General features: G+C 36.5%; 2 protein-coding genes across 2 annotated transcripts in view; both read left to right on the forward strand.

Annotated features, from left to right (window-relative positions):
• Positions 1–350: 350 nt before the first annotated feature.
• LOC308681563 (piggyBac transposable element-derived protein 4) lies at positions 351–7832 on the forward strand. The gene is made up of 4 exons (XM_081350567.1): positions 351–486; positions 776–1298; positions 3440–4393; positions 6233–7832. The coding sequence occupies exons 2-4, from the start codon at positions 881–883 to the stop codon at positions 7018–7020; spliced, it is 2160 nt and encodes a 719-aa protein (XP_081206693.1). The 5' UTR covers positions 351–486; positions 776–880; the 3' UTR covers positions 7021–7832.
• Positions 7833–8222: 390 nt separating this feature from the next.
• zcchc24 (zinc finger, CCHC domain containing 24) overlaps positions 8223–26419 on the forward strand; it is a 38117-nt gene continuing 19920 nt past the window's right edge. Inside the window, exons 1-2 of the mRNA XM_081350948.1 lie at positions 8223–8790; positions 12161–12361. Of these exons, the coding sequence (XP_081207074.1) occupies positions 8554–8790; positions 12161–12361 (438 nt within the window). The 5' untranslated portion in view covers positions 8223–8553. The remainder of the gene's footprint in view (positions 8791–12160; positions 12362–26419) is intronic.

Below are 26419 nucleotides of genomic sequence, written 5' to 3' on the forward strand. Positions count from 1 at the left end.
TCAGTTAAAAATATATGGACATTACAAATATCACCATGTATTCATATATCTGTATTTCCATGAAATACAAACCACTGAAAGGCAAAGTAGAATCAAACAAAAATCAGCAGTAGCTGTGGAACTCATTCTTTTGCCGTTTGTGCACGAGCAGGGGAGAATCCACAGTGAACTACAGGCTTTGGGATGTGCTGATTTCACAGTATCCTGTTGTTGTTTTTTTAAGTTAAAGTTAAATGTCATACCAGGAGCCTGTAAAACAAAAAAATATTATTTTAAAACTGATCTTGAATATGGGAATCCGTTTTGTTTACCTAGAATGTATGTAATGTTCTTCTCAGACCCGCGCTGTAGGTGGCGGTATGCACATATGTAGTTGCTTCTCAACTCGTTACTAAAGCCACCGAAGAAAAAGATTCTGCGATGGAAATATGGCTTATCTTTCAGCAAGACAACAATAAAAGTAACTTTCCTGAATGCCAATAACTGGTGAGTGGACTGCCATACGACTGCAACTGCAACATTTCTTTTTATTTGTTAACTTACCTAAACAAAACAAAACTAAATAGAAAAAAATGTCTGTTTTTGCGGTGATGTCACAAAATGTTTATTTACCACGGGTGCATTTTCTGGTTATTTTAGTTTAGAAAAGTATGAGATTGCTTGGTGATGTTTAGATTGCATTGTCATTCGAGTAGTCTTAATAAAAATAAATAAATAAAAAACGCCAAGTTCATCGTTCGACGGAGCACTTAATATCTGCCTTTTTTTGTTATAGTTCTGGTTCAGCCATCGGAGGGATTCATGTCCAGTTTCAAGAACAATCACTACAGCTGAATGAGAGCTTTAAATCTGTTCATCAAAAGAATAAGACTTTATTGAAATGGAGCAAAGTTTGCCATCTGCAGAAGCAACCTCACAGCACTTCATGAGTGGATGCTTAAAAAGTGAAAATGGATTGCAAACAGACTTCATTCAATCAGAAATAGAAGTTAAAGTGGAACCTGATCAATATGACTCCTCATCGCTTGATGTGAATGAACTAGAAACATTTCCTTGTTCTCCTGGACATGTTAAGGAGGAGATTTTGGACCATGGCCTGCAAGTCTTACCAGATGGCCTAATGCCTCCAGTTGAGATGGATGAAGAGCTGGAAATCGCAACAAACTCACACACTTCTCCAGATAAACCAAACAGAAGAACTGGTTCATCAAGAAAAAGAAAAAAACACACAGACAAGCAAGGAAAAAGAAAAGCAACTAATGCATCAAGCCATACAATACGATGTCCGACTAAGCAGAGTAAGAAAATGAATTCTGATGTGTCAAGTGAAGGAATCAAATGTTTTATAATGCAGGGAAATGCCACACAACATCCAGAGAAATCAGGTAAAGCCAGAACATCCATTAAACAGCACAAAGAAGACCGATTTATTTGTGAAACCTGTGGGAAAGAATTCCAGCGGTCAGATCTTCTCACGGATCACATGAAAATTCACAGGCGACAGAAGCCGTACACTTGTGATCAGTGCGAAATGAAGTTTGCCAAGCCCTCTTATTTGAAAATACACTTGCGTAGACATGCCGGTGACAGGCCTTTTCCATGTGACCAGTGTGAGAAGAGGTTTTTTGACATCTATGACTTAAGGGTGCACCAGAGAGATCACACTGGAGAGAGACCTTATATGTGCTCCGAGTGTGGGAAAGGTTTTAAACGCATTTACATACTTAACAAACATAAACGGACCCACTCAAAGGAGAAACCTTTCCAGTGCTCTGTGTGTGGTAAAGCATACAAATATGGGTACAGTTACAGGTTGCATATGAAAGACCATCTTGAATAGGATCCATAATGTGTGTTGGCATATGTTAACAACAAAAGGGTCTACATTTTTTATTCCTTCCTCAAAGGAAGATGATTTCCCTATGTAAAGTGTAAAATGTGCTTAAAATTTTATTGGATTTGAGCAGGTTTTTTTAATGTTCTTTTTTTTTATGTGGATTGAATCATTGATGAGTTTGTTCCACTCTTGAAGAATCCGGCTAATGAAGTTGTCCAGTGATTTATAGTAGATCATACTCTTGCTCATTACATATCTTTAATGTTTTAAAAGCAGGTTTCTGTGACCTTTCTGTTGCAAGCTTGCATTAAAAATTAGGGGATTACAGCCTAAGTCTCAATTCTCTTTCTGACGATTTGTGTTTGAAGAAATGTTTCAGCTAGTTCAAAAGAATCAAATGTGGCAAATCAGTATAGAATTAACTCCTTATTTGTCAATGATATAAAGAATCAACACTGTAAAAACAAACCTTCATTGAATGACGTATTGATAGAATGGTAATGGTTTGGAAATAAATGTAATTTAGCAATTTTCTGTATTTCTATGTACACTCAAGATTTTGGGGCCAGTAAAACCTTTTTTTAATGCTTTTCTTTGCATTTCTTATTCTCAATAAGGCTGTGTTTATTTGATCAAAATAGTAAAAACTGATTTTGTAATATAATACATAAAAAAAAACTGTTTTCCAATTTTAAAATATCATATATCATGTCTTCAGTGTCACATGATTCTTCAGAAATCATTCTAATTATTATTATTATTATTATTATTATTAAATCAATGTTCAACTCTTGTTCTGCTTAGAATTTATGGGCAAAGAGTGTTACTTTGTTTTCAGGATTCTTTAAGGAATAGAAAGTTCAAAAGAGCAGCATTTATTTAAATTCATTTAAGAAACAATTTGTTTACAGAGCTCAAACTTTCGAACAGCAGTGTGTATATATATATATTTTCTTTTACTGGACATAATTTTATTTCAAACCTGTATGAATTCTGTGAAACTAAAAGAAGACTCCTCCCCCCCCATACAATGAAAGTCAATTCTGGACCCCACTGACCTTCATTGTATGAAAAAAAGCAGTTGAAATATTCAAATATGTCGTGTTCTGCAGAAGAAAGAAAATCATACTGGTTTGAAATGACTTGAATTTGAGTAAATGAAAGAATCTTCATGTTGGAGTGAGCTATTATTTTAACATTTCTCCACCAGAGGGAGGCCAATGCTGCACATTATGACCTCTCCTGATTTCACTTTTAAGTTTTGTTAAGTAAGCAAAGGCCCAATATGCAGCCAGTTACAATAGAATTGTTCATATCTAAATGTTGACTACAAAAAGGTTATGTCTTTTTATATTAAAAGTTGCATCTTCTGAAAACAAAGTGTGAAGTAATATGTATAGTGTATTGGATCAGATCGGTTTATACTGTGCAAGAGGAAAGAGAAAGTTGTGTGTGTGTTTAAGGTGGAATCATGTAAGTTAAATACTGTTTGTGCTAAAAGCTTAATTTACATCAATAATTACCATTGATACGTTGAATTTGCGTGTAAATTTAATGATTTTATTATAACTGTTTGTGCTTCTTGTGTTTATATTTTTACAGTTTTGTCCATGGTGCATCGAAAAGCTGAGGTTACAGCTTCACTAACAGAAGAATATGAATCCATTGCGGCCCCTGATTTAGAATCGGAGGTCTCTGATAGTGATGGCCCAGAAAGCAGCAGTGTCCCAGATGTGGCAGAGGGTCAGAAAACTGTCCTCACAGACTTTGAGTTCTCATCTGAGGAATCCTGTGATGAGGAGAGTGAAGATCACTTGAGTCGATGGAGCAAAGGAGACTCTTATTGGAGCAAATATCCTCCTCAAAGTGACACTAGGACCTTCTCACAGAGCAGTCAAGGGCCCGCACAAGGGTCTTTACTGGTGACACCTAAAGATGCCTGGGAACTTTTCATAAGCGAAAACATCATTGATGAAATCCTGCAATGCACCAACTTGGGTGGACAGAAAGCAGCGTCAACAAAAGGCAAAGTGTGGCAAAAGGTCACTAAAGAAGAGCTAAATGCCTTTATTGGTCTAAGCCTTCTCATCGGTTTGGAGAGAAACAGTGATGTCCCAGTACGGGAACTGTTTATGGATCCGTTACAGAACCCACTTTATAGAGCTACCATGTCTGTTGGAAGATATCAAGACCTTCACGGATGCCTGCAATTTGATGATAAGAAAACCAGAGTGCAAAGAGAGGCATCAGACCACATGGCAGCCTTCCGAAATGTGTGGGACATGTTCCTGACCAACTGTAGGAAAAGGTTCATCCCCAGGGATTGTGTCACTGTGGGTGAACAGCTCATGCCATTCAGGGGAAGATGCAAGTTTCTGCAACACTTGCCAAGACTTCCCGCCAGGTATGGCATAAAAATCTTTTGGATGTGCGATGCCGAGGTTCCCTACGCCATTGATGCTGTGATCTACACAGGCAGGCAGCCAGGAGAAGAGACTGATGAGAACCTTGCAGAGAACACCGTTCTGAGGTTGTCCAGTGGACTTCAGAGAAAAGGTATTGTTTTTTTTTCTCCACAGCTTTTTGTGATTTGTAAGCAATAATGTGTTTCCTGTTTCCAGTATTAAGGCTCAGTAAATGTTTTTTTAATTGATACATTTTATTCAAGAAAGGATGTATTAAATTGATCAAAAGTGACTGAAATTACATTCATAATATTGAAAATATATATATTTTAAATAAATGCGGTTCTTTTGGAATTTCGAATAATCTAAATCACAGTTTTCACTAAAATATTAAGCAACACAACCGTTTTTTTTTTTTTAAAGGGGTCATATAATGCCAATGATTCTTTAGGGTCTAAATTAAAAGTTTGTTATATACTTTAATTAAAAATTCTCATTAGTATTATAAGAAAACACTAATTTTACCTGGTCAAAAACAGCTAACACCCAAGAACAGAACACCACAATTGCCATTCTGCTCATAGATAGTGCTCCAGCGTATCAACAATGACCGCGCCGGTCCGCGCGGACTATGATTGACAGCTCGCTCACAAGCGAGGTCTGTGTTGAAACGCTGCTGTCAATCAACAATCGTGGGAGGGGCGTCCGACCGTGTGATGTCACACGGTTGAACGGCTTGATTTGTGAGAGGGGAAAACATATAAGAAGATTAAAAAAAAAACACTGGATGGATTTTTATCATTTTATGATGGTTGTGTACAGGCACTGCCAACACACATTTCAGTACAATCAACTTGTAAAAGTGCATGTACCATTATATGACCCCTTTAAAGAAATGTTTCTGGAAATGTACTGGAGAAATGGCTAAAAATTCGGCTTTGCGGTGACATGGATAAATTACATTTTAAAATATCTTAAAACAGAAAACATTCTATTTTAATTATAAAAACGGCACCTTTTTTATATAGCGCTTTTTACAATACAGATTGTTTCAAAGCAGCTTTACAGTGATAACAGGAAAATAATGCAACAAAGTTTGTTTCTAGAACAAAATAGAGTCATAGTTCAGCTTAAAGGTGCATTGCGCAACATTTCATGTTAAAAATACCCGTTTTTCTAACCCATACATGCTTAAACAATTGCCTGATGGGCTGAATGAGCCCTTTTCTGATCACTGCGATTGCCTCTATAATCCTGTACAGTAAAATAAATAAGAGGGATTCGGGTCGGAATTTGAGACTGGGCGTGACGTCATGAGCGTGCACACCTCTGGTTGCAGTTTCGGTTGTCGCCAGAGGGGGCATAGTTCTGCAAAAACTCAAGAGACTTGCGCAATGCACCTTTAAGTAAGTCAGTGATGGTTCATTTTTGTTGTAAAAAAGTTATTCATTTAGTTCATTTATATAGATAGCTACTCTGGAGAAACCCGTGATGTCATCATCCAGCTCAGTTCAGTTCTCATATAATGGTGTCAATGCAGGCAGATCAGTAATATTTTTAAATATATAAATGTCCCAAACTAAGCAAGCCAAAAGCCAAAGGCGACAGTGGCAAGGAACTAAAACAAAACAAAAAAAAACCTTGGGAGAAACCAGTTCTCCTCTGGCCAACGAACGAACAGTGTATATTTAGAAAATTGTAATAGTTTTTCTAAATATTATATACTGTATATGCACTTAAGATTCAGCAGTGGGGGGAACAGTGGTACAAGAAGTAGCCATTAAGTAGGAGGTTTGATCCAAAGCCACTATCTTTGAAACACTTTGGATTAACTGCCTTTCTCAAAAGCACATAGTTCATACTAGTTTACTTCTTGTCGGGATCAAACCAGCATCCTTCTAGATACCAGCCCTGTGCCTCTGTGCCAGACCATCATTGTTTTTGTGTTCCCTAACTATGTTGCTTTTTTAATGTTTGTTTCTCATGATAGGTCTTAATATTACAATGGACAGTTACTTCAGCAGTATCCCTCTGGCAGAGAATCTTTTTGAGAAAAACTTGACCATGGTTGGGGCCGTTCACCATAAGAATCCACACGTGCCACCTATTATGAAGCCATCCAAGTTACGAGCGCGACATACCTCTGAGTTTGGTTTTTGTGGCAATGTGTCCATGGTGAGCTATGTACCAAAAAGAAAAAAGGCAGAGATTATTTTAAGTACGTTGCATACCAGCGAAGCACTGAATGAAACAGGAGCTAAAAACAAGCCAGAGGTCTTTCAGTATTACAATCGCACCAAAGGAGGAGTCAACAATGTTCAGCAAATGGCCAACAATTATGCCTGCAAGCGCCGTACGAAGAGATGGGCCATGCTGCTGTGGTATAACATGTTGAATATTGCCATTGTAAACTCCTACTCCATTTTCAATGCTCAGCACCCTAGCTTCATGGGAGGTGGTCACAACACCCAGCGGATGTTCATAAAAGAGCTGGTGAAAGAGCTTGTAGCGCCTCAGATTCATAGACGCAGAGAAGAAAGCCATGGATTATCCAAGAACATCCTTGAGGCCATGGGGAGGTGTGGGGTACCCACATCACTGTCAGCTGTCACTTCTGAAATCCAACAGCCGAGCTGTCAGAACAGAAGAAGAAAGAGATGTTATTACTGTCGATCTGCAAGAGACAGAAAAGTGAGCAGCTACTGTTGTGAATGCAGTAATCCTGTCTGCAGAGACCACAGTCACATAGTAGTGATTTGCTACCAGTGCATGCGTTAGCAGTTTCAATATGTCTATCTGTATTGATAATGAGTGGATTTTTGACAAGTTATATTTCTAAAAGATTTTTGAAGTAATATTGTTTAAAAGATTCAATGTGTATCCTACTGTAAATATGGGTTCTTTAACTATTTGAGTTTTAAATGAATGAATCTTTAATTGATTATCTTTAATTGCACAATGTAAATTTGACATTCATCTTTTTATATACAATGTTGAATTAATTTATATTTAACAGTTTTATGGATTAAACTCGATTGAACATTGAATTATTTACCTAACATCTATTAGGCTACTGTTTGACGAGTGCTATGCATGCTATCTAATCATGGGGAATAAGAAATATATATTCTTATCTATATAAATAGCTGTTCATTTTAGATCAGCTATGTGAATGAAGTGCTCTAAACGTGTGCAAAAGGACAAGTCGAGTATATAAACAAACGCCACAAGGTGGAGCAAAAATCAGTTAGCGATTGTAACCAAGAGATACCTCAGGTGAGTTAATCAAATGTTGAAATAATCAGCCTGTTGTGTGAGTCTTTTAGATTATTTTAAAAACCCTCTAGTCCAGCAAAAATACAACCTTTATGTTCTGGATGTCTTTCTTTCTTATTATATTAATTATATCATACTTCTGTGCTTCAATATGGTTGATTAAATTCGATACAACTGTTCATTGTTAAACTAAAAATGTATTTATCTTTTTTTTCCCAGATGTTTTTAAGGCACATTTAGTCTTAGGTCTGTTTGTGGGTCATCATCACTTAAGAATCTCACCCCTGTTGTTAAATAAACAAAACCATTTGCTTACAGCAGCCTATTGGCTTCCTTAAGGTGTTTAGTTTCACATATACCACTAACCTGTTCCATGTGAACTGGTGTCAAATTGATTGTTTTGTGAAGGGGGATTTTCCAAAGTGTTTTAGTGGTTTTATTTCACTTATATATAATTAAACGGCCCTATTTAAATGCTTATGAAATAGTGCTTTTCCAAAACTGTAGGAATTGTATATATTTACAAATCCTCACGTTTAAAACAATTTTAGGCTATATAAAACCACGAACTAAGCAATTTTTTGTAAAAAAGTTGCTTTTTTAAATACGTTCCGTGATCAATATGAATATTCTGTTCAAATTAGCAAGTAGCCAGTAATCAACAGGTTGTCCCTATATACAAGCCCATATGTTAAACACCGGGTGTTGATTGGCTGTTTAAGACAATGACGCGCGCAGACCCCATATGCATATTCAATGAGTTCCTTGCTGGTACAGTGCAAATAAAGCGAGATAACGGGCCGTGGACAGCGGACTAAAACTTATTATTCTGACATGTCAGAGCGATGACTTTAGTATAAATATAAACCTGGGACACGGATCCCAGCGAAGGAATAGGGTCTGAGCTGGAAGAAGAGAGAGAAGCCCTGATTTTTTTTTGGGTGTGGAAAACCGGACGCCGCATTCACTGTGGACTCTGAACAAGTTTGCCTTTTCCAAAAGCAACATTGGAAGAGTAAAAGTTATAGTAACAACATGAGCTTGTTGTCTGCTATAGACACCAGTACCTCAGTGTACCAGCCTGCACAGCTTCTTAACTGGGTTTACCTTTCTTTACAAGACACGCATCAGACGAGTGCTTTCGATGCCTTCCGACCCGAGCCCAACTCTTCCCATCCGGACCTGAACTACAGCAAAACTCCTGCCAATGACCTGAGCTCCTCTCTCAACTCCAACTATCTCAACAACTTCTTTCAGCTGCAGAGAAATGAGGTAACTTGTTTTATGTCCTCCTACATTTCATTTATTTTGGAAATAAGTTAATGGAAATAACGGTCGACTGAAATAGGATTTATTATGTAAAGCGCAGTTGATGCATGTCTAATATAGCGCGCGACTAGTGTTGGTACCAACTTGGGTTACATTTGTAGCAATACACTGATGCTTTGGGTGATTTACATTTTTTTTTTTTTTACGTAATCTCGTTTTTGTCATGGGTAACTTGTCTAATATAGGCTAATATAATTAGGCTATAATAGATGTAATTGTTTAGCAATACTATGCGAAAAGCGTCCTTGAATATTTGAAAGCACACTAAACCCGTGCCAGTTTGCAGCTTTGCACACTTAGTTTATTGTTTTGTAACAGCACGTGGACAGCCAAATGTGGCAGCCATCCATGAAAGTATATTTTGATCATAAGTCAACTTGCATTTAATTTGTTGCTTAATTTGAACAAGTAGACTAAAAAAAATCAGAAGTCTCCGTTTAATTAATGCTTACTGATCTCTATAGGCCTAAAAATGTGGGCTGCCATAAGTGAGGTCATGAATATGAAAGATGTTGCTCGTTTGTGATGTTGCTATAGTTGCTGAAGACATGACACTCGATCAGGTATTATATTTTATAACGTAAAGGAAGTTGTTAATATAATCAGTGATCCTCTCTGAATGACTAGATCTGATTGTATTATCAAAAGTGCCAGATTATGAGAAGAACATTTTAAGGAAAATAATGAACTAGGAAGTGTTTACATTTATAATAATAAAAAAATTGACTGAGATTAATGTAGGCTACGTTTTGGAACAAAATGTATAGATAAAAAAAAAATAAAAATAAAAAATATATATATATATATATATATATATATATATATATATATATAGTCAGGAATATGGGTGTGGTTTTCAATTATCATTCAAAATAGGTTATTCTTTTCAAATTAAATATAACGGTTATGACAAGTCTGTTGAATCTTTTTGTTCTCTTCAGGTTATTTTTCTAAATAAGACAATTACTTCCAGAAGCTTGAAAATGTAAATGCATTTTCTTTTTAATGATGTAAAGACAGTGTTGTAGCTGAGGGAAACAAGGGAAAGTGTTGATGTTTAGTGGAAAGTTTGAGGAAGGGCAAAACTTTCATTCGTAATCAGAGTTAATAAAACAGTTCTTTCTCTTTCTCTCCCTTCCCCCTCTTTTTTTTCCTCTCTTTTCTTTTTCTCACTTGTGGAGGGCATAGAATGCTTTCAAAATCCCCTTATTACACAAATTTCAATTTTATCAGAGTTATTTTTGTCTATGTGAGGCTGAAAATCAATCTGTCTATTAAAATATTTTAAACTAAGGAAGAAGGTTGGAACTAGATTTTTGCATTATTTTTATTTGCATAACTTTTCTGAGAAAGTGTTAACTAGTGGTGTGTGTGTGTGTGTGTGTGTGTGTGTGTGTGTGTGTGTGTGTGTGTGTGTGTGTGTGTGTGTGTGTGTGTGTGTGTGTGAATGGCAGTAGTACAGGCCTGACTGTCTCTCCAGCTGTGTGAAGGGGTGAGGAAAGATGTCCTCCACTGGTGTAAATGTGTGTGAGTGAGGGCCATATCCTTCAGGAGAGACATAGCCAAATTCCTTTCTGACAGCTACAATCAGCATTGCGGTTTCATTATTGTGTAAAAGTCGATAATAATTCTATGAATGCATTCAGACGTAACTGCTGACCATCGTAATTATTGTATTTCCATGATGTTTAAAATTGGTTGTTGACATTTAAAATATGGCTGTGCAGTTTAGTTTAATGTTTACAGAGATCTCCATACATTTCATTTGCATTTTCAGAATTTCTCGTTGATGTTTACTGTCTGTTGGTCATAACTCAGACAAAATAACAGCGCAGCTGGATGCTTATTTGTCATGACACAGCTTTTTATTGGCCAATTTATTTTGAACATAAACACGTCTAAATATTTCCAATTTCTTGTAACTCCTAATCTTTTGCAAGACACGCTCAGAATAAAGTTTAAAATTTAGGAGGAATTGGCCTGCATGTTTCTCATGGATTTCTCACAAAATATTTATATGCAGTGGATTTGACCGGCCACAATGGAAAATTATTGCCACATGTACAGCTATATAAAAAAAAAAAATCTAATAAGGCATATTTGTTGTATCCAGAGTTGCTCTACCTGATGAAAAGAGACTAGTCTGAGAGATATATGCAAAAACTGTTTATTGTCCTGGCTTGCTGAGCACTAGATGACAGTTATCTGGATGTGCCACGTAAAGTTTCAGGACTGTCCAACATGAGACTTCAACAATAACATAACCTTCCAAACCGTAACCAGAGGAAGACATCACTCAAGCAACATCTTCCCATCCAAACATTTGTTTCAGTAGCGTGTGTTTGACTATCTCTCAGTGGTTATATAGCAATCTGATTTGCAAATCTTAGACTGATGTACTTATCACTGACTTCAGTGGATTATGCCGCCTCAATTTAGGAACTGATTCTGAATTAGGAATCTCATTAATTAGTTAATATGCCTAATAGAGTTCCACATCACTAAGGACATTGTTTTTGATTATATAATCATATTTAAATTTTTGCTTTAGCCTATAGGATGGATTTATTTGAGAGCAGCATATTATTAAAGGGTTAGTTCACCCAAAAATTACTCATATCGTTCCATACCCGTAAGGCCTTTGTTCATCTTCTGAACACAAATGAATATTTTTGTAATGAAATCAGAGAGCTTTCTGTCCCTCCATTGACAGTCTACGCAACTACCACTTTCAAGCCCCAGAAAGGTAGTAAAGACATCATTAAAGTAATCCATGTGACTCCAGTGGTTTAACCTCAGTTTTATTAAGCGACACGAGTGCTTTGTTTGAGCAAAAAAACATAATTTACATTATTCACAAAATATTATTTTAAACGTGCATTCACGACAGCACCACGACACATTCGTGTTGTGTTGACATGAGAGCTGACATTGTTGCGTGAATGCACATTGGAGATTAATGTTTTTTAAATAATAAATTAATAGCCTAATATATTATTAGGACACAAACAAAGTACTCAAGTTACATGGATTACTTTGATGATGTCTTTCCTACCTTTCTGGGGCTTGAAAGTGGTAGTTGTGTTGCTGATAAGGGACAGAAAGCTCTCAGATTTCATTAAAAAGATCTTCATTTGTGTTCCGAAGATGTACAGGTTTGGAACGATATGAGGGTGAGTAATTAATGACCGAATTTACATTTTTGGGTGAATTTACTCTTTAATTAAGTATATTGTTTCTTTCATTTTTTGCTTCTGTGTTCATATTGGGATAACTAATTTTTGGATTGTGGATGTCCTGTTATGTTCTGCAGGCCCTGAATAATGGTTTATACAAAAGCGTGTCCCCGTACGGCTCTCTTAACAACATAGTGGATGGGCTGAACTCTCTAACGGACCACTTCTCCGACCTCTCCCTGTCCTCTGAGCCACGCAAGCCCAGCAAGAGACCTCCACCAAACTACCTGTGCCATCTCTGCTTCAACAAGGGACACTATATCAAAGACTGCCCTCAGGTAAGCAGCCAGAGACACATGTTGCCTCATTGGCCTACTTGTCAAACAGGCATCTCTCTGTCTTTTTAGTCATGCGTATCTAGTTAATTCAGAGAGCTAGTGTGGTGAGCGTTGAGAGGTAACACAAGGCCACTGAGCAATGCTTTTTTCAAATATGGAAATCATCTGATTTTCTTTCTCGTATCCAACAGTGACATCAGTCGATAATAACAAAAAATTCTAATCAGGGATATCACACATAAAATGTGTTCAGCAAGAAATGATGCGTGCAATCATTTTCAGATACTTTTCTTAGCCCCTTTTTGCAGGTGATATTAGCCATTGTTGTTTTTGGAAATGTAACTTAAAGCTTCATAAACCAGTGGTTATGTATAGATTCATGATAATATGTTTACAAGGCGACACATTTGTGTTCAAGTTAATGTGGTATGAATGGACTCAGTGAGACAAGAAATAGATTCCGAGATTCCGGAGTGAGAATGTTTTGCCCTCAAGATAAACAGGGGAAAAGTGTATAATTTAAATGTGCTTAAATCCACAGTTTTACTAGGAAATCTATGGGAAATCATGAGAAACCACTCCCTGACCTTTAATTGTCTTGTTTCGACTATTGCAAGAGCATTCTCAGAGCGATGTTTACCCTCATGACGAGGGAAAAAAAATATCCATGCTCCTTCAAAAAACTATTTTAGTTTCACTTTTTAAACACGAATGAGTAGTTTTAAATGTAGAGCACTGTTTGAAGGCATATCAGAGAACTGGAGTTTTTTCCTTGTCTTATCTTTCCTTTTCTTCATTCCAACACTGATTTCATGAATAAAAAATTGTTAAACTTGCAAACGTTCCAGAAACAAAGATAAAATGCAAGTGTTTGTAAAAGAGACAGTGTCATCTTTAATTTCAAGCCATTAGTGTTTTATAGTCTTTGGACACAGAGACAGGGTGAGGTTCTTGTTCAGGCCCTGAGCCCCAGACTCAAGTCAGAGCTGCATGGAATGGTAATGCAGACCAGATGTGGGATTAAAGTGGCAAACCTCCCTTTATGAAAGATGATGAGAGTTCCCTGCAGACTGCTAAAAGTCCTATCATGATAAAATATCTCCACTTCTTTGAGCTCGGCTCAGGTAATTTACAGACTTTTCCTCTGACGTTGTCAACATTGTGCACTGAAATACACTGATGTTTGTTTTTATAAGGGTGTTTGCTGTCCCTGACTGGTGATGGAAAATGTTGCTCATGTGCAATTAGGTTTATAACAGATTGAACTGTAGTTGTGTCAGTGTCATGATGTAATCGTGGATTCATTTACGAAAACATAGCAGTCATGGTCATGTTATGTTGACTGTGATATAATTGTTATTGCCAATAAGTTAGCTATTTCAAACATCTAATGCTAAGGACCCCAAAATATGAGGATTCTGCTCCCTAAAATATACAAACTGTGCACATATAATGCACTTTATACATGAAATACAAATCTTTTCATGTATAGCAGACTTATGTATACTGTGTCTAAAAAAAGAAGATGTTGATTACCAACATGATGTTTGCAAAATTAAATAATTCCCTTTATATTGTTACTGTACTGAAGCCGAAGCAAATTACTAAAATATTATCTTGACAATTTTGACAATTATTATGTGGATATGTTTTCTATACACTATTAGAGTAATGCTAGATGTTTAAACCTGCAAATAGAGATTTTCAATTCAATTTATATTGCGTGGTGTTCCAGAGCAGGGTTACACTTCACTTTGACAGCCCTAAAATACATAATAAAAAATATGTTTTGTTTTTTTTCCTCTCACATTTTCTACAACCCCGCTTTTAAAGTTTAAAAATCCCTGTTCTAAAGCACTGTACACAATGGTTCAGCTAAACAGCCTAGGAAAACAAATACTAAAAGAACAAATGTTAAGTTTTATTAGAACAAAACACAGCAGGCTATAAAACTAGCCTGAGACGGGTCTGTAAATCACCTTCAGAACTGTCGTGTTTTAAATTTCAGTTGCTTGTGTGAATGTCAGTGGAAACACTAGAAAAGTCCAGTCCCACGATAGTGTCCACACCTACTCAAGTCAACACTAATGCATTTTACCTCCCCCTGGAGTCTCACTTTCTGTGATTTACTTTCCATTTGTCATACGGCGCATCCACGAATTTACCCATCCAGATGCAATGATTCTCCCTCGATTCACGCCAGAAAGGACAGTTGAAAAATGATGAACATGGTGAATTTGATCTTTTCTCAAAGGAAATGAATTCCAGGGTAAGCTGGTCCCCACTAAGGGTTTGTCCTGTCCAGAGGACTACATACTCCCTGCCAACACAAACACTGAGGATTTGACTTCACAGGGCACAGCGGGACCTGTGATCTAAAGCCAGCGCTGAGAATCACATTCTCGTGCGTTCTCCCAGTGCACTGTCTAGGTCTCCATTTGTTTCCCAGCAGATGAGATATAGTGGGCCAAGCTCCCCAGTCAGAGCAGGGCCAGAGTATCAAAACACAGCCATCCCGGCCAGATAGGAATTAGGGAATGTCATGGCTCGGTTGGAGCAGAGCGTGGGGGCAGGAAGCGTGTTGGTTATGTCTTCTGGTGTGTGCGGTTCAGACTCACATGTGTCACCTAAGGGAAGTGGTTCTGGCCCTAGCAGAGCTCTACTAGTTAGAAAAGAACACCATTGAGCAGGCAGCTGTTTGACCAACTCTGCTCTGCCCAGGGCCAGCTAGTGAGAGTTATGTAAACAAGTTTGACTAATTGGGAACGTTTTTGCTCCGTCATTCGTTACCCAGAATTCATGTGACCTCAAAAAGTCGTGGCCCAACTCTTGGTTATGCTATGCCAGTCGAATATCTGATTGTTTCAGTCGATGAGGGTCAATCTACCCTGAATACAGAGGTGCAGTGGGATTTCCTCATGGAAAATGTGTGCGCCGGAATGCGGCTTGCAAAACCGTAAGAGTCCCTGCATGTAAGCTCAGCTCGTGAGTCATGTCCTCTGTAATGCATCCCTATTGCCAATGCCCTTTTTTGTGTCATAGTCTCATAGTGACAGTGGATGTCATTCACAGTAAGTATTCTGACTCCCACCCTGAAACGATCAATGTGAGTCTTGTTAGGAAATCGCCGAAACATGGTACAGGGTGCAGAAAAGAATGCCTTTTGTTGTATGAGAAATTACTACAGGGTAACAATCATGTTTCTGTCTTACATTTTCTCTGCTTGATGTGTTGTGTTAGTGTGCAACACACGAGATGCTGGATGTTTTGTTTTGTTTACTCAATCCATGCTAGAAAACATTTTATAATCATACAGAACCAGGTATATTCTAAATGTAATCAATATTTATTTTCAGCCAGTTTTACACAAAATTAACATCTTTAGTCGATGAAAATAGCATTTTAGTTGCTGAAAAATGCTAAATTATTAGCATTTAATTTAATTTAATTTAATATTTAATATTAAAACATTTGAAATATTGACTTAAACGTATCACACATTTAACAAAAACAGCTTAACCTGAACTGCTCAAATGAAAACAAAAAGTACTCTAATATTGTGAATTCTTTATGTTTTAGTAGTTCATCGTCCATTTTAAGTGCCTTGTTGTGGAAAGGGTGTAATCAAAACGTGACTAACACATTCTGACTAGTGTGTAATCTAGCATGTCTAGTTCACGTTGACTTGTGAGTTGGTTGTAATATGTTTTGATGTAATACATTTGATGTAATATAATATTTAGTTTATGTTGTGTATGTATGTGATTAATCTCATTAGTATAGGGTGCGAACACTTTCCCGGTGTTCATTTACTGATCAGCTTCAGCTTACGCAGCCGTATCAGGGCAATCATTTACTATCACTAGTTATTTACTCTGTTATTTTTTACCTGTTATTTGTAGTTATCATTATTTACTATCACTTTCACTCAGAACGCATTTTTGCTTTGAAAAACGGGAGACACAGGCAGTGGAATGGGGAAAAAATGCAAGGTCTCGAGATGCGTTCTTTAAAAGTTGAACTAATTTATATAATATATAATAAAAGCACAGTTTGTTAATGAAAATTTTTGTCAGTAATTTTGTTGACAATATTTACACTGCATAGTATATTTGTAAGAATTTCATCGAGGAGCCAGATACAGTAGATTATACTCTGCTAGGGTCTGATGTCTTCATATCCTTTGATGGGAAAATTGTAGATTCTTTTATGTTAATCAAAAACACATGAATGCCATTGGTTTCATACAGCACTCTCATTATTCTTTTGACATAATACATCTCTTGTTCAAATCGTAATCATGGCACTGGAATGTGTGTGTATATATATAGCCTGTTTCGTCTTTCTCCAGTGTCCTGATGTTCTGTTTTTGAGCAGCTTTTTACAGTCTGAAGCCAGTTTCAGTGTAAAAAGTGATCAGTTACTTAAAAAAGTGAGTTAAATTATTAAGTTAATAAACTTCATGCGTAATTGAAAATTTTTGGTTATGTGAACTTGACAATTCCACATAACTTAATTTTTTCAGTTATATATGAAGTTTATTTATTTCATAATTTTAAGGCAACGGGTTTCCTTGCTTTTTTAAGTTAAGCCAACTGATCACGTAATACTGGATGTCAGTATAGTTAGTTACAGTATAGTTCTTTTTTACTATATGGTTCCAGTAATTTTTTTTAACGAATCAGGAAATGTGCTGTTTGTGATGCAACTTTCATTTACGTCTTTTTTGTTTTCAACATAACACATATGTTGTCCTTATTTTGGATGGTTTAGTTCCTCCAGGATGTTTCGGGCGTCATTTAAGTCCATTGATTAAAGGTGGCAGATTCAACACTTTGGAGGCTATTTTGAACAAATGGGGCCCCATTATCATCAGCATGAGTGAAATCTACCTTAGCACTTTTTACAGTTTGACAACTTTCATTACTACCAAAGCGAACACCTTTTTGAACTTGCATGTTTATTTCACAGAGCAGTTTGTCTGCCGTTGGTCAGAGCGATAAAGCTTTTATGATTTGTTGTTGCTGTTATCATTATGTAAGATAGTGAAATTGTAAACATTAGACTGGGGTTGTGTAATTTCGTTTGACAAGAAACCTTTGTTTGAGACAAACTTCCATTACAACTGCTCCCGCCTGTGAAAGGAAAACACTGATGTAAGAGGCAATCACTGAGCTCTTAGGAGACAGTCACCTTCTCCTCAGTCTCTTGCTGAGATAATTACATAAACATGCTTCTAATAGGGAGCCAAAATGACAATGCATTTCCTGCTTCTTGATAGAAACAAATAACCACGTACATAAGCAAGTTCATTTTCAATCAGAAACTATGTCAGGCCCAAGTAATGAGGTGTGAATATGTATAGTTAAAATGCTTTGTAGTATATAGTGCGTGCTTGGTCATTAGACAGTTCTGTTGCCCTGAGAGTGCTAGAAAATCTTTAATGATTGTTTCAAAAGCCACATATATTCTTTGGCATGGCATAAATCACAGGACTCTTGGTCAGATATATGGCCTCCGCTGACTCAAAGTGTGCATTTTGTTGTACACTATATATTAACTTTATCTGTTTTCAGGATAAATTTCAGGCAGTTGTTTAAATCAAGAGAGAATTATGATCTGAGTTAGAGTCAATTCCCTTCTGAACAAAAACATGCCGTCAAACATAGCTGGAAATGTTGTATTATGATGTGAAACTGCTTAAAAAATGTTGGTCTTTATAGTCATTCTTTTTTAGTCTTTTCAGTTTTGAAATCCAACTTAAACTGACTGTCAGTAATAAGTATTTCGATTTATTGAAACCGTTAACTTTCGACTTGTAAGAGTTTTATTTGGAATTTAGTGCCTTTCATAAAAAAAAAATCTCTTTACTGCACTGTTGAAAAACAGTTTGTCCCAATAGTGTGTGAATTTTCTACATGTGTTATTTAGATTCTGTGTTTGCATCAGACAGGGATCATATATTTCTGCTGAAAAAAGAAAGTATAGTTGATGTTAACTGAGTTTACTGGCATTTATTATAAATAAACCCAGCTCCAAAGTTGTTCTACAGAAATTTATGTTATTGTACACAAACTGCACTAAGTAAATGAATTTGAGTGTGATGTTGCTTCATAACTCTGTTTGCATCCATGTTTGTCCAGACCAGCTGGTCAGTGTTTCTCACAGCCTGTCAATCTGCTGTCCTGGGAAACAACCAGTCTGATGTTGCAATAGTTAGCGCTCGCATGCATGGTCCAAAACATGTGTTTTTATGTACAACATAATTATTTACAATAGTAAAAAAGCCATTTTGAACTGCAATGATTTATCTGATTTGATACTGACTATTAATATAATTACTTTTAAAGTGGGTCAATTTAATTACTTTACTGTTCAAAAATGTGGGGTCAGAAAGAGTTTATTTTAAAGTAACACTATTTTTCAGCAAGGACGGTAAAGGCATTTATAATGGTGCAAAATATTTCGGACTTTTGGACTTTCTTTTTGTATCATGGTTTCCACAATTAAGCACCAATAATTATAATTAAAAAGGAAATTCTTGAGCATCAAATCAGCAAATTAGAATGATTTTTGAAGGATCATGTGACACTGAAGGCTAGAGTAATGATGCTGAAAATACAGCTTTGCCATCACAGGAATTTTAAATTTTAAATTAGATTTTAAAATATATTAATAGAAAATAGTAATATTGCAATATTATAGGTTTTTTTTAATGTATTTTTGATGTAATAAATGCATCTTTGCTGAGTATAAGAGACTTCTATAAAAATCTTCCTGACCCCATACTTTTGGACAGTAGGGTATATTTATAAATTACAGTTATAAATGTAAGTGCACTTGTAAGAAGTCCAATAGGCTGTGATTGGGTGTGGAACAGAGTGCCTCTTTTATATATATATTTATATATATCTTAATAAAGCAACAGTTTCACTGCTGGTGCGATTAGAGAAGTCCTTGTCAGGAATTGGAAACAGTCAGCTGATGAAGGCCAGCACCAGGGAGAGCACACTTAGCACACTTCCTCAAAACGGAAATCAAAGTTAAAAGAATATGAAAAGCGGGTTTCCTGCCAGCTGCTTTGTGTTCTGTACACAGAGAATAGCACTCTTCCTCTGACTTTTGCTGATACGACATTAAAAGCGCCTCCCTCTTTCTGCCCTGTAGATGTCCCTTTGCATGGGACTTCTATGTCAACAATCAGAGGCGGATAATGATAACATCTCTTCAAGTGAGAGTTGTGATCTGTTGTCATATTTAGAAATGAGAAAGCCACAAATGTGACTGGTGTTCTGCTTCAGAGTTGTTCTGTTTTAGTTTTTTTTAAACAGGCTTTTGTTGGAGAGATTGATGAGGACAAATTAAAGGGCACAATGGCGACAGTCTTAAAAAGACCCTCAAAACAATCACAGCGATTCCTGCTTTGTGCAGACGGGGTATATTGCTTGGATAAAGAGACTAAGACGTTCAGCCTTGTTTTGAGTTTTGAGTGTAATTATTTAATAAATCCATCGTAATTATCTTTTCATTAACTTTAATTTGTCCAGAATCCTTCAATAATTTCTCAGTGAGAGGTTGTGGTCATGTCTGGTCTTGTGAGACCAAAAGTTAATGAAAGAAAACAAATATAAGCAGAGGATGTCAATGCTAATGTTATATAATCTACTGGTAAAAAAGGACATGATAAACTTTGATTTGTGGGCCTTTGGTCATGATTTGGAGATTTTCCACTGTTTTTAGTTGTGTTTGGTTCTTTGGGCTTTTTCTCTTTGAGACCAGCCTGATTTCTTCACCCAGGCATAGTTCACCCAAAAATGAAAATTAAAAATTAACTTTTTTTATTTATTCTGTGGAACATAAAATAATATATTTTGAGAAAAAACTCAATATTTTTTTGCCTATACAATGGAAGTCAAAGGTAACCAAAACTATTTTAACAGCATTCTTCAAAATATATTCTTGTGTGTTCTGCAGAAGAAAGTAAGTCATTTTGGGTGAGCCATCCCTTTAACTTGATGTGAGCATTAAGGATTTCTCCAATGGTTAGTCACAGGAAGTCACCTTCTGAATTATTGTTCAAAGTCACTCTTGTGTGCCACCAGCTTTTAAACCATAGACAATGCCACCATAAACCTGCACAAGGTCATTGGTATTGTTACCAAGAGGTTGTTTGTTGTTACAAGACTATGAACGATCTACAAGTTCCTTTGATTACATTGTACCAACCTAATAACTTCAGCGAAATGGCCATTTGTTTGTCCTTATCTAACATGGAAACACATCCTGCCCAGCTTAGGAGAACAGATAATGTACAACCATGTGCTCATCTGGTATCATAAACAGATAGCCCTGACTGATCCATCCCTCTCACCAGTGTCACTAGATTCCAGACTGAATGCCATCGCTCATATTTTGACCTCAGGATGTGAAAGGGTCGATGGCTCTCTCTCTCTCTTCTGTTTAAAATGAATATTACTGAGGCCTAACTGGCAGTGTTCATACTGAGAAGCAGGGCTCACGAGCACAGTAGATGGTGTCAGAGGAATAACACAGCAAGCTTTGTGTTCAGGTCTGAATCGGGACCGTCAGGAAGGGCCTAGTGCTGGGAATGGCCGATGTTAATTAAGGGTCCCATTGTTTGTTTTTAGGATCCCCAGACGAAGGGGTCAGGAAGTCAGCTCGTATTGTTCACCCAGTGGGATGCTGACTACAGCACAAGTGGGGACCACAGATCTTTTTTTTCCTTTTTAATCACAGTACAGGCAATCTCCTGTCGGACAGATCTTCTACTAGCAGAAGAGTCTGTTTGTTATTATGGGGGATCAGGGAAAACAGCTGTGTTTGGGATGGGAATATTTAGGCACCTCACAATCCGATCTGATTCAGATTCTTGATCTACTACTTTACTAACTCAGAATTATATATACACATTTACAAGCAATAAACAAAAAGTATCTGCTTTCATTGTCTTTATATAATTTAAGCCTATAACATGGAAAGATATCATTCTTCACCCTGACAATTCATTGGGCAGAACTGATTTGACTCTGAAGTGTTCATGCAAGGTACCCAAAAGCTGTTTTAAGTCTTTAGAGCCAAATAATCCTTACTTGAAACTGTTGTTTTTTATTTCAGTGCTTGCAAGACCACCACTGACTGTATTAATATTACTCCTCCTTCTTCCTCTTCTTCTTCTTCTTTTGCTTCTTCTTCACAACACATTTCTTGGAGGATTATAAATTGTATTTATTAATTTAGATTAAAGTTGATGATCATAATGATGATGTTATGATGTCATTGTAATGGTTGATTTTTGAATTGGTCTTTTTTCTTGCATTTATTTGCATACTAAATTCTGAGTGGACTTTTCTTCCTTCCATCTATTTATTCAGCTGTAGGTGCAAAGACACTGCAAAGATGGTGTCCTGTTATATGTTAATTACTGTATAGAGTCAACAGACCACAGGATGCATGCTTAGTGTCATGACAACTGGAACATTTAATACAGCATTTAATTTACACACTTTTTTAGGTTTTTTTTTTGGCTGGGGGGGGGGGGGTGACGTCATAATATCATCATCATTGGTCATTCAAGTGGCTGACCGTTTCTTGACGCATTACAAACATCATCTTGGAGGCTATTGAAATTTATCTTTTATTTTCAGATATGTGGTAGAACAGATATGTTTGAATGTTTATTTTTATTTAGTTTAAATGCAGGAAATGACTTCTTGATGTTGTAAGAATGAGTTAAACCCATTCTGTGGTGGACTGGTTCTTGAGCCCGGCACAAAAGAGGCTCTTGTAGCGAGCGGGAAGGCCTGTGTTGAGTCACTGTGGCGGCTGGAAGGGCTCAGGGAAGTAGTGGGGGTGTGAGAGGGAGAAAGACTGAGGGGGGGAAGGGCAGTATGGGAATGTTTTTACAGTCTGACCTGTGATCTTCCTTCTATTCTGCTCCAGTCCTTCTCTGAAACGCTTTATCTGTCTGGTTCCTGGTCCTCCAGTGGCCCCCTAAAAATGTTTGCATACTTCATATTTAAATGTATTTGCATTGTCTGACAAAATATCACACCAAATGGAATATTTGTTAATGTGATGAACTATATCTATTATTGGACCCCTCACAAAAAAATAAAAATAAGTTTATTCAAGAGTGTGCTATTATTATACTTTTTTTAAGTTCTATACTTTGTTTACTTTTCATGTACTTCTCAGAAATATACTTTATGTACTTCTCAGAAATATACTTAAAGTTATACTTAAGTATGCTTGACTTATACTGACACAAAAGTCTAATTTGGCCTATACTTGTTCTCAGTCTTTTGATTGAGATATAGTTAAAAGTATAATTATTCTGTGTAGCCTACTTGGCTTGTAGTTGTGTTTACACTTTTGATTAGTAGCCTATTAAATACTAGTTTTACATACTGTCTTATAAAATTACATTGTTTGAAAATATTGATTTATAAAGAAAACAGATACTGTATGTTCCTAGTTCTGAGTATGTGAATTTTTGTGTAGGCCAATGGTAGTGTACTTAGAAAAGTACTTCAAATCTACTTAAAGTACAGTTAAAAGTATATTTAGTAAAAAACAAAATACCTTAATAGGACCATAATAGTATATTTAAAGTGCAAAGTATGATGTTAAGTTCCCTTAAACAAAGTTACAAGTATACTTGCAGAATAAACTACTAAACTAGTAGTTTACTGAGAGTATACTTCAAAGTTTATTTCTGTTACACTTAAAGTATACATAAAAGTAGGTAACACCTTATTTTAGGGTCCAATTCTCACTATTAACTAGTTGCTTATTATTAGCATGCATATTACTAGGATATTGGCTGTTTATTAGTACTTATAAAACACATATTAATGCCTTAATCTGCATGACCATATTCTACATCCCTTAATCCTACCCAATTAGAGTGACCACCATCAAACAAACCAAATGTGGGACGATTACTAAGTTTGTGTGGGACAATGTGGGACATGTTACCAACATTAAAACATAACCTGAAACTGTTATATAATGTCTATCTAACTTAATAAAAACATTTGTAGTCTGCCTTTCAGCTGATAAAAATACTTGGTTCTTTAGTCCCTTCCAGAAAACACCATTACATCACAATGTAACATAACATGTCTCTATTTTACATGTCATTGAAATTCAACATCACTGAGCCCAAAGGCAGCAGGCATCATGCAGATAACTATTTTTTAAACAGTTTTGACCTAGTCCAACTGAAATCCAACAAAATAAATAATGAACAAATAAAATATAAAACAACATGAAATTAGTTCATTGACAGTCTTATATATTAAGAATATATTAAACCAAAAACTTATTTTTTAGAAAGGATGTGAATTAAAACAACCAGGCAACAAGGCAGGCAACAAGTTGGTAAATTCTGTTAAATGAAAATTTTAATTTACCGAATTATCCATTTGTTTTCTGACAGGGAACACATGGAACGAATCACCGTTCCACATTTTGATTGACAGCCGTCACAACCTACTAGTGACTGTATTTACTCCTTTCTTTTCTACCATTGGATAGGATTTTAAAAAACGGCTGTTGTATTTGTAGCCTACTTCTCACAAAGCACTGTTAAATGTGAAAAACTACACCGCAAAAAGAATAAATAAAATGCTTTCTTAAAAAGGACGCATGAACGTTTTCTTAATATGATAATTAAAAACCAACAGACTGATGAAAATGCGGGACATTTTCTCAATATGCAATGTGCGGGACAGGGGGTGAAAATGCTGTGCAGTACAACGCAAAGCGGGACGGGTGGTCACCCTATACCCAATACCTAAACTGAACAACTACTTTACTAACTATTAATAAGCAGTAATTAGGAGTTTATTGAGGTAAAAGTCATAGTTAATAGTGAGAATCCAACCCTAAACTAAAGTGTGACCCTTTTGTAAACAAAAAATTGGGCCAATTTGGTCCCTAGTAGTATTGAAATAGTACACTCACAAGTATACTACTAGTACATTGATATTAGTACACTTACTATATAAAGTATAAAATATACTTGAACTTTACTTATAAAGTTTACTTAATAAAATACACTTGAAGTATACTTTTTTTTTTTTTGTAAGGACACCTGTGTGAACTTGACTTCACACATCCACTAAAAATCACTGCAACCGATTAGAATTTATTGCAAAAAATAGCTAGAAGGTTCTTCTCTAGAGTCATTTGTTTGCAGATGCCATTTGGTTTGATATAATTTTTAATGCAGTGCAAGTAATACATGCCTAGGTGTCTAAAAGTGTCCAAATACTGTACTTTTACTGTACACCCCACTGTACATCTTTCTAGAGATTGTATATATAGTTTTCATGCTCGTGTGTGTGTGTGAGAGAGAGAGAGAGAAATTGGCAAGGCTATCTGAGAGAAGACAGTGAAACAGGCTGAAATGTAAACAGATAGAGCTTATCTCTGTGGCAGGAGACATAACAGACAGCCCTCTCCTCTGGACACGGCCGAGAGGAGCTCAGCCGAGGGATGACATGCGTTTACATGGATATTTACTACACAATAAATCCCTCGCCGTTATCGCAGCCTAGTCAGATAAACAGATAGTATGATGATACAGCAACAAACCACACTGTAAAATGGCTCACATGTGCACAGCCACATCCAAAGTGCTCGAAAACAAACATTCTTTTCAGCTGAAGAGAAAATGTGTCTCGTATGAAGAAACAGTGGTGCAATATGTCCTCTTCACTATGTCAACCATGTGCTCTGAAATAAGATGGAAACATTTAGATACATTACCTCGATCTTTTTACACACAAGCCAATCAACCTGCTCATGTCATTCATTGCCACGGTAACTTAATCCCATTTTGCAGCTGTACAAGTCTTTAGGGTTAGCCAGGCTGGCACTGAGATCCTTGGGAATGGGGTTTTTGACCGATGCAGATACAGTACCAAGGATCTTTTGCATGTGAAAGTTTTGAGAAATGTTGTATGGACATTTTTAAGACACGATCACTATCGGGAATACGTTGAGGGTCTTGTGTCATTGGCTGTGGAAACAGATTTAGTTTGTGTAAAACAGTTGCTATGACACCATCAGATACAGTCCACAATTCCCATCTCATGTGTCATCCGTTTTCAAGGACCACACGCTGTATTAAGTTGATGAGTTTACGTACGGCGAGAGACACAGAGAGAGGATTCCGAACCAGATCAGAATTGATTCGTTGAAACGTCAGCATTATCTGCGAGAGATATTTTGCAAATGCCAGCGAGTGTTAATGTGAACCCATAGCATTTTTCCAGTGAAACCAAATACATAGAAAACATTTATCTACACATCGTGCCAAGAGAAAACCTCCTCCTGAGAAACCGAAGAACACAATGTGCTCATTCATAAATAAGACCCCCACCCGTACACTTTTCAAGTACAACACCAATCTGAACCTGTTAGCCCCGATTCAGTTTTTTTTAATAACACGGTTAAAATAATGTTTTGAAAGGTATTAAAGGGTAATCCAGGCAAAGCGATTTCAGATATGATTCATATTAGTTTGCTAAGATAAGTAAACATGCTCTGGTTTGTTTTAGGGGATGAGGGCTTACTGTACCTGTATTACAGCCATTCGGTTTCATCTTGAGAATGATGTTTTTGAAATGTATTCTGCTAGGACACTGTTTTCAGAACTGAATGAGACGGTGTAGCACATAGCAATCATTATCCTTATTGGGAAATCGTTATCAGATATTTCATTAGTTGTTTGGCAGGGTGACCAACACCATTTCCTCTGGCTAAACCACCTTCGTTCTTTGTGGACAGTATTTCATCACAATATCTTGTCAAAAAAAAAAAAGTACAGCAAAGTTTGGCGAGATGTCTTTTTTTTTACTCCTTATCATCAAACAAAAGAGTCCTTGACAGCAAAAGCAGTTCCCATAACCTCTGGTTCATAAAGTGTCAATTATAATTTGATTACACTCTTGACTGACAAGCCTCTGCGATAAGGAAGCGCATCATTTAAAACACTAGATCATCATCAGCAGCACACAGCCAACAACA

This window comes from Scardinius erythrophthalmus (genome assembly GCF_964197995.2).
Source record: "Scardinius erythrophthalmus genome assembly, chromosome: 21".
In the NCBI taxonomy this organism is placed as follows: domain Eukaryota; kingdom Metazoa; phylum Chordata; class Actinopteri; order Cypriniformes; family Leuciscidae; genus Scardinius; species Scardinius erythrophthalmus.